The 12,321-nt window shown below is 35.8% G+C and overlaps 6 protein-coding genes across 6 annotated transcripts; 4 read left to right on the top strand and 2 right to left on the bottom strand.

Annotated features, from left to right (window-relative positions):
* Positions 1-745: 745 nt before the first annotated feature.
* C5L36_0C04250 (uncharacterized protein) lies at positions 746-3,643 on the top strand (the record flags this gene model as incomplete). The annotated part of the gene is made up of 1 exon (XM_029466107.1): positions 746-3,643. The coding sequence occupies one exon, from the start codon at positions 746-748 to the stop codon at positions 3,641-3,643; it is 2,898 nt and encodes a 965-aa protein (XP_029321967.1).
* Positions 3,644-4,247: 604 nt separating this feature from the next.
* On the bottom strand, positions 4,248-4,661 carry C5L36_0C04240 (uncharacterized protein; the record flags this gene model as incomplete). Its single annotated transcript, XM_029466106.1, has 1 exon — positions 4,248-4,661. The coding sequence occupies one exon, from the start codon at positions 4,659-4,661 to the stop codon at positions 4,248-4,250; it is 414 nt and encodes a 137-aa protein (XP_029321966.1).
* Positions 4,662-4,874: 213 nt separating this feature from the next.
* On the top strand, positions 4,875-6,224 carry C5L36_0C04230 (uncharacterized protein; the record flags this gene model as incomplete). Its single annotated transcript, XM_029466105.1, has 1 exon — positions 4,875-6,224. One exon carries the CDS (start codon positions 4,875-4,877, stop codon positions 6,222-6,224), a length of 1,350 nt encoding a protein of 449 aa, XP_029321965.1.
* Positions 6,225-6,536: 312 nt separating this feature from the next.
* On the top strand, positions 6,537-7,691 carry C5L36_0C04220 (uncharacterized protein; the record flags this gene model as incomplete). The annotated part of the gene is made up of 1 exon (XM_029466104.1): positions 6,537-7,691. The coding sequence occupies one exon, from the start codon at positions 6,537-6,539 to the stop codon at positions 7,689-7,691; it is 1,155 nt and encodes a 384-aa protein (XP_029321964.1).
* Positions 7,692-7,806: 115 nt separating this feature from the next.
* C5L36_0C04210 (uncharacterized protein) lies at positions 7,807-9,195 on the bottom strand (the record flags this gene model as incomplete). The annotated part of the gene is made up of 1 exon (XM_029466103.1): positions 7,807-9,195. The coding sequence occupies one exon, from the start codon at positions 9,193-9,195 to the stop codon at positions 7,807-7,809; it is 1,389 nt and encodes a 462-aa protein (XP_029321963.1).
* A 35-nt stretch (positions 9,196-9,230) lies between these two features.
* Positions 9,231-12,248, top strand: C5L36_0C04200 (uncharacterized protein; the record flags this gene model as incomplete). Its single annotated transcript, XM_029466102.1, has 1 exon — positions 9,231-12,248. The coding sequence occupies one exon, from the start codon at positions 9,231-9,233 to the stop codon at positions 12,246-12,248; it is 3,018 nt and encodes a 1,005-aa protein (XP_029321962.1).
* Between the last annotated feature and the right edge of the window lie 73 nt (positions 12,249-12,321).

Genomic DNA, 12,321 nt, shown 5'->3' with positions numbered 1-12,321 from the left:
ACAACAATTGCAGCTACTTAATTTTAGCTGTCGTGTGTTTTTCGGTGCTTCGCCCGTGGAGAAAATTAGGACAAGAAACCATTAAACTTCTCTCACCCAGGTGACGGTGTTCTGTCGACACCATTCTGGAAAGTACTGAATTGATTGCATTTGCCAAGTAAGACACTGCTGTTGCCGTTCTCTTCTACAAGTTCCACCAACGTTTCCTACTTTTAAGAAGCAGACATACATTCCCAACGGGCAGGCTATATTTTTTCCCCCCTCCCTCCCTTTCTTTTTTTTTTCATCCATTGTAACTTGAAATTCAAACTCCCCATATTCACACTAGAAAATATCCTGGATTTCTTACCCCTTGCATAGGTTAATAGTGCTTTTTTTTTGTTCATTCTACTAGCTGACAATTTCTAGGGATATATTAGCACATCTTGTTACTTTATTTACAGATTCTTAGATATCCGTCAAACACAGAAATAAGTGCAGGCAAACTGGTATACACGCAATTGATACTTTATTTTCACACTTTGAAACTTTACTAATTTTTTCCATTGACACAGATCCAAAGAAACCTCTTTTCTAGTCTAATCTGCTTTGTTTTATTTTCACTTTGATCAAAAAAGCAAAACAACAACAAAACAACAAAAGAAAAAGAAAAAGCATAACTGATCTATCTCCTTGTTTCTTTTTCCTAGTTCCGTTTCCAACACTACCTTTTATTTGAATTTCTAGATACACTCACTGAAAAACCATGTCGGGATTTTGGAAATTTACAAACAATTACGCTTCTAAAGTCAATAAGATTTTGGAAAATGAAAATGTTTCCCTTGAGGATTTGCTTGACGAGAGAGAAACGGTCTCAGAGTTGTTATCCTCTAATGCTAAGTTGATTGAATATATTAGGCGACCTGAAATTCTAGAAAAATTGGTTGATTTTATTGTTGATGACGATGATTATCAGCGTAAATCTGCAGAATTCGAATCCAATAATGAGTTCAATAACGAAAATAGTTCCAACAGTGGCATAGATGAAATGAATGGTTCATCCAATGGAAAAATTACTGATGATATAAGTAACTTTCCTTCTGATGCTCATGATCATGAGAAAGCAAATGAAGTTGATGCTGAAAACAATAATAATAATAGTAATAGTAGTAATAGTAGGAACAATAATAACATTGACTTTGAGAAGCTTAGTCAAGATGCCGAAGGCCTAGATACTTCAATCGTTGATGAAGATACTAAGATCGAGAAAGCTGCAGCTGGAAAAGGCGAGGACATCTATTTGAGTAATAATGAGGAGGATGACGATGACGAAAATCACAATAGCGGAAGTGAAAGTGAAAGTAACAGTGATAACGAAGCCGAAGATAATGATGAAGACGATGAAGAAGATGAGGATGAAGACGGGGTTGATGATGACATTGATGAAGAGGAGAAGCATTCCAGGCGTGCTCAGGTGGCGGCTGAAATACTATCCATGGACGTTTGGTCTATCACTGATGCTTTTATGGAGAGTGTTGACCTGATCAAAAAGCTATGGTGTTTACTTGACAAAGAACCCCCATTACCAATTTTTTCAGCCACATACTTTATGAAAATCAATGAACATCTACTCGACATGAAAACCGACGAAATGATCCAGTTCATACATCAAGAGCCAAATCTAGTTACAAGATTTATGAGACACATTGAAACACCCCCTTTAATGGATTTTCTCTTGAAAGTTATCTCGACGGATAAACCGGATGACTCAACCGGCATTATTGATGTTTTAAAAGACCAAGGATTAATTCCAAAACTAATCAGCTTCTTAGATAAAAGTATCCCTTCTTCGGTACAAAGTGCAGCAGGTGATTTCTTAAAGGCATTTATAACTATCTCTGCGAATAATGCTGAGAATACAACAATCGGACCCAATGAATTAACAAGGCAGCTAGTAAGTGAACCAATGGTCAAATTGTTAGTTGAAAAAATGATTCAAGGTGGTACTGGCTTATCAAACGGTGTTGGTATAGTAATAGAAATCATTCGCAAAAATAACTCAGATTATGATCCTGTTCCTGTCGTGTATGTCACCTTGGAATCGCATCCTCCCACGCCGAGAGATCCAATATATTTAGGTACTTTAGTGAAAATATTTGCTGAAAACATGCCTAAATTTACCGAATTATTGGAGCAAAAAGTTGAAAAAATGCTACCTACTCCGTTTGGAGAGATTGAACCTTTAGGTTTTGAAAGGTTCAAGATTTGTGAATTAGTGGCTGAATTAATCCATTGCTCTAATATGGCTTTATTAAATGATATTAAGGGTCAGGCAATGGTAAAGGAACGCGATGAGATAAGAGCTATATTAATAGCAAAACATAAGGAGTTGATGAAAAGAGCGGAAACTGACTCGCAGAATTCAAGTGAAGGTATTGACGTTTCTAAGGAGATTGAAAACTTAAAATCTTTGATTAAACAAGAGGGCACTGTTGATGACACCAGTGTCGATGATGAAGAAGAAAATAATGAGAATTTACAAAGTGGAGAAGGTGGTTTCATAGATAATGAAGAATCTTTAAGAGAACATCCAATTGTTGGTGATCAATTGAAAATTGCATTATATGACAATAAAATAATAGTGACCATATTAGATATGTTCTTTAAATTTCCGTGGAACAATTTTTTGCATAATGTTGTCTTTGATATCGTGCAACAAATTTTAAATGCGACAATGGAAATTGGTTACAACAAATACTTGGCAGTTGATTTATTTGATAGATGCCATATCACTACTGCAATTGTACAAGGGCACAACAAATGTATTGAATATGAGGAAGAGACCGGTCTAAGATTGGGATATATGGGACATCTATCGTTAATTGCGGAAGAAGTTGTCAAATTTATTTCCTTGGATATTCATCGTACCACACCCAAGTCACAAATAATTGATGAAGTAGTTAACCAAGAAGATTGGAAATACTACGTTGACGAAACTCTAGCTGATATAAGAAATAAGTACAACGCAGTTTTAGGAAGTGACGGAAAGCAAATGAATGAGCATGACATGAATTTGTTTCAACAGGTTTATGGGTCGGGTGAATATGATGATGAGGATGAAGAAGACGACGATGTTATACTAGAGGGCAATGATAATATGGTTAACGGATATATGGAGTCAGAAGAAAATGGAGTTGAAACAGACAAGTTTTCCAGATACTTAGGTGATGAGATGTCAAATGATTTGAATGGTCGATATGAAGATGAAAATGAAGGAGAAGATGAAAATGACACCGCACAAAAAGACACTGACGATCTCAACCAATCCGACGAATTTGAAGGAGTTGTAGACTCCCAGATGGGTGGGCATCCATATCATGAAATGTCCGCAGGTGGTCTTGACGATGATAATATTAAAATCGATGATGACTATGATATAGACAACATAAGTGATGATGACGATGTCGATGAGGATGAAGATGTTGGTGATGGTAACGTTGTAGAAAGGTATCTATCACATGGCGATTACGGAGACTATGACGATTATGAAGATCCCAACGATGATGGGCAGTCATACAAAAAAATGAATCATCCTCTGTACCAAGCTGACGGTTCACTAAGATCATTAAGTAATGAAAAATTTTCTGGTAGTTCTTCTGAATAATCTTTATTTTTTTAATGTACATCTTTTATGACATTCTTTTGTACTATTTTATAAATCTCTATTTCGCATTTGCTTTTTATACTTCGAAATTTAACACTGTATGCTTTAAATGCTTTCTGAAAAGCTTGGTATTGGTGATCGTGTTCTGAATATGGATTTGTTTAAAAAAATTTTTAAATTTTTCACCTAAAACTTAAGAGTTATACATGTCTATATTATTTTAACAGTAACTTGATATTTCGATTGGTTATTTTGATTGCTTCAAATAAAAATAGTATCACAACAGCTGGTGAGTTATCTCCGGAATAGTTTGCGTAAATAAACATGTACCATTAACGACTAATAATTGAAAGAAAAAAACACAACAATCTGTAATGTTGTAATAATAGTTTCCCTCTCTTTTTTTTTTAACAAAAGACTACAATCCAAGTATGATCAAGTACTACAAAAAATCCAAACATATGAATCAATGTTTCGGGCAAATAAAGAAAAAGGAGTATAAAACTGCTTTAACCATCTTACACAGGTTGAACTGTATAACCTATGCTAGTTCATTAAAAAGTTTGCGTTTTCCTTCTATGTCTTTGTAAACTGTGCAAGCATATCATCGACTTTCTGCAATAGCGCCACTTACCTGTAGTATTAATTGGTTAACAAATCCCAATAGTTTGTCTTTTCTTTCTACAGCGTCGGCTTTTTCTTTTTCAGCTTGTTCAAGCTCAATCCTCAAATTCCTTATTGAAAGGAGCTGTTCATTTTTAGTAACACCTACGCCAGGCAGTGTATCAATTATTTTCAATATCTGTCTTGTCTTCAAAATAATATCCACAGCTAACTCATTTTGACTTGCTTGAAACTCAAATTCACTCGGTGGATTGTAGGTAGGATCTATAGCTTTAGGCTCATTGATATTTGCCGGTATCACATCGTGATTTTGATCGACGTAGGAAATGGCAGAAAACATAATATCTAGTAATTGGTCAAGGCATAGTTGTAACTGTGTTAAACGATCTGTCATTTTATGTGTCTGGACGTGGAAAAGGCGAGGTAGAACTCTTTCAATAAAGCGAGTTAGTTGGCATTAACTCATTTACTGGTGCTCATGCACAGGCACATGAAATTGAAAAATTCATGGACTCAAAATCTCATGTCTCTCAAGTGAGGAGTTATTTCACAAGTTCAAACACACATATTAATACTCCCAATATATTCATAAAATTGATATTAACAGATGTCAGCAGACTATTGGGGATCATCGCAGCGTGCAAAATGGCAGTTCACTAAAGAAAAACTGCATTCTTATCGTTTAAACATATTTCAGTGGGAGAAACAGAAACTGTCAACTAATCCGTTCTACTTGAGGCATGATACAAATGCCAGGATATACATTCACCAATTAATATCAAAACTAGGGAGACGATTGGCAATGAGGCAAATAGTAGTGGCCACCGCTGAGGTATACGTTTCAAGGTTTTTGACGAGAGTTTCACTATTTGAAATCAATATATATATGCTAGTAACGGCGGCTATTTATCTTGCAGGTAAGGTTTGTGAGTGTCCTCAACACATTCGAACAGTTTTATCTGAGGCTAGGAATTCTTGGCCAGAGTATGTTTGTGCTGATTTTACTAAATTGGCAGAGTTGGAATATTATCTTATTGACGAGTTAGAATGCTACCTGATTATACATTGCCCATACAATTCGCTCAATCAGCTGGTTAATGTATTAGGTAGAGAAAATAAGCCAAGTGACATTGACAAATACGATGAAAACGGTATCAGATGCCATGTCAATCTAACAGACCAAGAGATCGAGAATACGTGGCATATAATAAACGACAGCTTTATTACTGATTTACCCTTGTTGTATCCACCACATGTGATAGCAATAGCTGCATTGCATATTGTCCTCGTACTGAGAACCGAGACTTTTGATATACAGAAAGGGCATGCTAAAATGTCAAGTGATTCGTCGTTGCATATTGCTCTTGATAATACTGGTCAATTAACCAGAAATAATTGGGGGAACAGTCCCACTAAACCAAAGAGCAAAAGTAGTAAAGTCCATTTGATTAATACTGATAAGGTCACACCGGGAGATGTCACTAGCCTCCAAGACGATATCGATGTCCTCAGCCCTTCCACTAATGTTGCAGCAGGTCTAATAAGTTCAAATAACTTCTCCCTCAAAAGCAATATCAAAGGGAGTCTCCCACATAATAACCAATATATGAATGTTCCACAACTCCAGTATCAAGGGGGGTTAAGGAGAAAGTTAAGCCAGTCGATTAATTCCGGGCAAACACGACAACATAAAAACGTTGTCACTACAACCATGGGGGTAAGCACAGGAAAACACAATGATACCCCAGATATTTACCAGAACACCCGAATAGAGGCATTCACCAATTTCCTGGCTGGTTCCAACGTCAATTTGGAGGAAATTATTGACTCGGTTCAACAGCTTTTAACCTTATACGAGACCTGGCAGGACTACGATGAAAGTGCTGTTCGTCAGAACTTCAGGATTTTGCTTATGTCAGTGCATACTAGTAGCCTAAAAAATGGCATGCTTGGATAACTCATTTTTATTTTAAAGACTTTATACTTTTGTACTATAGTACAGGATATGTTTATAATATCCGACTCATTTCAAGGACAACTATTTTCCGTTTGACATTCGAGGGAAGACAAAAGAATTGAGAAGAAGAAAAATAGGAAAATCGGTGAGATTTATTTTTAATTTTTTCACTTTTGATGACATGAAAAATCAAGTTATCCGAAGAATAACAGAGAACACGTTCTTGTAGACTTTTATTTTGTCAGTATTTGTTTACCTTTTCTATCTGGTAGTCTTTCGCTTTTAACTAGAAACATTCATTAACAAAATACCATGCATGGGAACAGTTCCTCTGTGGAGCCATTATCATCTGATTATGATGAGATGAGACAAAGATCGGCATTGGAAAAGCAACAAACAATTGTTGACAAGGATGAAAAAAATTCAAAATTTATCCCGAAGGGTAACAAACGTGAACAAAGGCAAGAGCAAAAGCGCCTGTATGAAATACATCAGATCCAAAATTCAGAATTAGTCGATAAAGCAATTATAATTTCATCACTCATTTTTTATTTAATCTTATTCATTGCATCTCGATTTGTGTCTCTCAAATTCAAGAAATTTTACAAGTTGTCATACAAATATGAAGATTCTGATTATTATGACATTGGTTTTGACGATCTTTATTTTGGGATATTTTGGATTATCAATTTACTATTTTTAAGGAGTTTCCTCATTCTATTTTGTTTTAATCCATGCGCAAAACTCTTAGGAATCAAAAAGTTTAAAGCCACCCAAAGATTTATTGAACAGGCTTGGTCAATGGTATACTACTCATTTTCTTGGGGATTCGGGTTCTACCTTTACTATAATTCTGATTATTATTTAGACTGCTACAACATTTATGCCAATTGGCCACATGACGTACTCTCAGCACCTATGAAATTCTACTACTTGCTTCAATCAGCGAGCTGGTTCCAACAATTTATTGTTCTACATATAGAGTCAAGGAGAAAGGACCATTATCAAATGTTAGCCCACCATATCATCACTTGTATTCTAACAACTGCTTCTTACTCATTATATTTTACCAAGATTGGTCATGTGATTCTTTTATTAATGGACATTGTGGATGTTTTTTTGTCAACTGCCAAAATCTTAAAATATGCTGGATTTCAAACAGTATGTGATTTAATGTTTCTATTTTTTATGGTTTCTTGGATTATATTTAGACATGGAGTTTATAATTACGTTTTATGGTTTACAGCAACAAGGGCTAGAGATATAATGGGAAATAAGTGCTCAACATTTTTGCCTAGTGAGACTTATAAAGCATGTTACACAGATTTACAGGTGGATATTTTTATGCTACTCCTAGTTGCATTACAAGTGATAATGTGTATCTGGATGTATATGATTTTTAGAGTCGCTTTCCATGTTATTTCAGGTGGATCCGCAGATGATGTGAGAAGTGACACTGACGACTAGTTACCAGGTTTGCTATATTTTAATAAAATGCTATTTCTATATAAACATAATTAATTTCTTAGAAACTCAAGATCAAACAAATGTAAATGGTCATATAGATAATGACTATATGGATTTAGGTAAAAAAAATGGCCCAGAGACAGATCATCATTACAACAAGTCCCCACACAATCAAAAATAAAGACACGTTCTTCAACAACTTACTTTGAAAGATACGATTTTGTGCTTCGTTTGGTGAATATTTATATAACCTTCTGGTGTATCTTTCGTCATCGGAGGCAATAAGTTTGTATCCATAGAATCCGGGCAAAACAAAACTAATTAAGACACCTCCTGTTGCACCCACAACAGCCAAAATTAATTCGAAAGACTTCAAAGATAAGGCTGTAGTGTATGAAGCAGCAAGAAGGAGAACAGTCAAAATAAAGAATCTAGTATTAGACATTGGGACATCCTCTTCTTCAACCAGTTCTAACAAATGCACATGATGCTCTTCCTCGTTACTTGGTAGCAAAGGTGACCTACTGTTGACAGCGACATCGTTTCCAGTACCCGAGCTGACAACACTTTTAGTAACAATGTGACATACGTTATTAAAAGACACCCTAGCTGGATGGAACATTAATGGAAACGACAAAACAACCATCAACACTAATAGTGCACGTCCCGTTTGAGTGTAGAAATTATTTTCATACATTAGAAGGATATTTCCGGATAGAGTATTACCAAAGGTTAGATAACCAGCCAATCCAACAGAAACAAATATCGAAGAAATAATTCCAAGAGAAATGAAAACTATGTTGGTAATTCTTTCCATACTTGGATTTGCTAACTCTCCAACGATAGAAAATTGAGTAGGGCAAGTATAGGCCAAAACGACCACACCTAAAGTTTTGAAAACTGGTTTGATACCTTCTGGCTTGAAGAATGAAATTCCACCCAGTTTTTCAGGTGGAATTTTCTCATAGTTAGTGAAAATAGCGTAGAAAAAGTATCCGTATATCAAAAATGCAATGTACACGATGGCGAGTAAGGCAATGATAGATGCATATTTTAAGCTATCAATTTTTTTCATGTAGCACAATGGAACAACCAAAAATGCAGATCCCAGAACATAGAAAAACTTCATCGAATGCTCATCCCAACCATCAAAGGTGTATACCAGTGGTAGAAGATCACCTGTTAAGACAATATAAGAAACCCCAACACCAAAACATTGGAGAAAGATGGCAAAATCAAACAAAAGCGATAATCCCGGATATGTGATTCTACACACCGTAAAAAAGGTGGCCGTTCCTTGTGGAAGAAACTTGGAAGCTGCACCTTGTAATACCATACCGACACCATTTGCAATACCGGCAAAAATAATGATAAAGGTTCCTCCGATTATTGACTGTGTTCGGAACGCATATGGTAGAACCAAAATTCCTGCCCCGATAACCGTGTTGACGGTATTAATGACTGATGATGCAATTGAGGCCCCTTCATAATGCTGAATTGTCATCTTATTGGCTTTATTTTGATCTCCTGTTGAAAGTAATGGATCACTCTCATCAATCCCTGATCAAACCTTCATATCGGGAGCGACTCGTTTGTCAAAAATATTATGTTTTATCGTCATGTATATATAGCAATCTAAATTTTTTGATTTCATTCAAAGTTAGTTTTATTGGTCTTTTTACTTGTTTAACAAGCGTGCCACGAGTTCATTGTCCTATAACTGAACGAAACCCAAAAGTTATGAGTGGGAATCAGAGGCTTCAGTCTAAGAGAAGACAGGTGCCGTCTGAAAAGAGAAAACGGGCACTTTTCTCTTGTGATAGATGCAAATTAAGGAAAACTAAGTGTAATAGGATACAAAACAATGACTTGAAGTATGACAACATTACGCCGTGCTTACAATGCACTAAAGCTGGTGTAGCATGCACAACTTCCATACCGAGAAAAAAACGCTTTTATGGTCCCGTCAAAAATATCGCATTCCACTATAAATGTCTGCTATCTTTAGTGGCTGGACTGTTTCCCGACTCAGATATTTATAGTTTCGAAGACTTGATAGACTTAGGCCATAAGCTAAAGATAGAAATGCCAAAATTAGATTTGGCAGATGAGGAAGATAACGAAACACTTGAAAATCTAAAAACAGAGAAAGAAGCACAGCCAGATAAGGCCATAACCGAAAAAACTGATTTGATGCCTAAGAAACCTGCAGTGATAAAAAGTGAATCAGTGAGTCATGCAGCTAATAAAAATGAAGATATACCCAGGAAGAAACTTACAAAACGTAGAAATGAGATCGATTCTCTTGAAGCGACTGAAAATCAGGAGTCTACATCCAAGCAACTACTCATTACTGAAAATAAAGAACAACCAAAACTGCCAAAATTACCACCAGGAGTTAAGTTGAAGAATAGTGACAACGAGAGGTTGATTATGGACCGATTTGGGCATACCCATTTTATTGGGAACTTTGGTACTGCGTCACTCTTGAATGGTTTATGTGATATAATTATCAAAAATTCGTTTAATAAAAAGAAACCTCCAACCTCCACGCAGGATCTAAGAGATCATTCTGTGCAAACAATTACCTCGGATAATGCACCAGCATATCAATACCCTAAACAGCTGTATAACTTTGACAGGATCGAGATTGACAGATTCCCCCTTATCAATACGATCGAAAAGGAAGAAGCGGACTTTTACATGAAAATATTCTTTGAGAAAGTCCATCCATATTACTTCATCTTCAACAGGGAGCTTTTCATGGAGAAATATCATATATTTTGGGAGGAAATTGATGCCGACATGAACAGGGAAGAAGCTGACACACACACCGTGTTGAGGTTGTCTAGTGCCGAGATTTGTTCAATATATATGGTTTGGATTTTGGGGAAAAGGTTCCAGCAGTACTCATTTCCGGAGATCCTTCCCTCAAATGCCAAACTTGATGATGAGACGATAAGTAAACTTATAGACATTATAAAGTTATCTTTTACCGATGTGGTGTTGACTCCTTCAATTGATGGTATTCGTTTGTTGATTCTGTTTTCTGTTTATCTTTCAAGTATAAAAGTTAGAGAAAGCGGTTATTGCTTAATGGAACTCGCCGTAATCCAGGCAAAAAGTTTAGGTTTACATAGAAAATCCATAGTTGCAAAATTTAACGACAAGAAGGCAGACGTCATGAAAAGAATTTTATGGTCGTTAGCCAAGTCGGAAACTATTTTATCCTATTCATTTGGTAGATCAAGTGGCATTCCATGGGAGGAAATAGATATAGGGCTGCCAACAGTTGAGGATGAAACAGACGAAGAGTTTAAGGTGTTTTACTCTCGTAGTTGCATGTTGACAAAAATTATCTTTGAAATATTGGATTATAAAAAGAAATCACACAAGGAGCCTTTATCACTAGTTAGTGTTGAAAAAGCACTATATTTTAGAAGAAAGCTAGAAAAATTTTGGGAAGGCGTTCCTGAAATTTGGAAAGATTATAAATCTTTACCGATCAACAGATATAAGCCAAAACTACATATTCAGTATCATTACTATTATATTGCTTTAACTTTGCCTATGTTTTTGTACATAGTCAACTCGCAATCTTACATCATAAAAAATGATGACCCATTTTTGGCTTTATTAGTTTGCGGTATTAAGTCTTCTTTCAAGACGGCCGAGATTATCAGCTATACAGACTCGAAAGGGTTCTTCAATGGTACGATATATTTTGACATATTTTATTGTTACAATGCCATCATGGTTTTGACACTTTCGTATACCCTGTTCAAGTCGTCTCAGAACTCAAAGGAAAAGCAAATTATTGATTTGGATAACCTAGATAAAAAATACGGAATCAACTTAGATGAAGTACTAAAGTCAATCAATTTGATCAGAAAGTTGATATGGAAGAACCTAGGAAAAATTGATGGTACAATGAGGAGGATGTCTGATATAATCGAGACCTTATTGGACGATTTAGGAATCATACAAATATTAGTAGTCAAATATGGGGCAAAACCAAGTAATGTTAAGAACATTGAAACCAAAGACGAAACAGGTAAAACCAGTGTTAGTAGTATCAGCACAGGTTATCGTAAGATCAAATTGAATCTCAACCAACAGGGAAGAAGCAAGCGAACTAGGACCCCGACACCTAAGAATGAAAGACCATCTAAATCACCAGCTAGATCTAAAAAACCTAGGAGATTTGATAATATGCCGAGTGGTGGTGGGTTATACCCATTTTCTCCTATGGGAGATGATCAGGCTGAACCATATTCATTAATACCGACTGAGAGTCCTATGGGTAAAGACACAATATCAAAGACCGATTCTCCAAGAAATTTTGAAGCTACCGAATTGGATAATCCTGCACTAGGAAGTAATGAAATTCATCTTGCCAATAATGCAACTTCAGCTTCGGATAACCAACCTGCTCTTGATATCAACGCTAATGATAATATCAACGATGTTTTGAACTCTCTGAGCTTAAATAACGATTTGATGGATGCATTGTTTGGGTCAGAATTATTTAACCTGGAGGAAGATTTGTTGTTATAATTCAAACATGAATAACTATTTAGGAGTCGAATATGTAAAATGAGGCCACTAATTACATTTTATTTCGGATTTT

This window comes from Pichia kudriavzevii, chromosome 3 (assembly GCF_003054445.1).
Source record: "Pichia kudriavzevii chromosome 3, complete sequence".
Classification (NCBI taxonomy): Eukaryota; Fungi; Ascomycota; class Pichiomycetes; order Pichiales; family Pichiaceae; genus Pichia; species Pichia kudriavzevii.
Note: the sequence above shows the minus strand (reverse complement) of the source record. Positions and strands in the feature narration are given on the sequence as shown.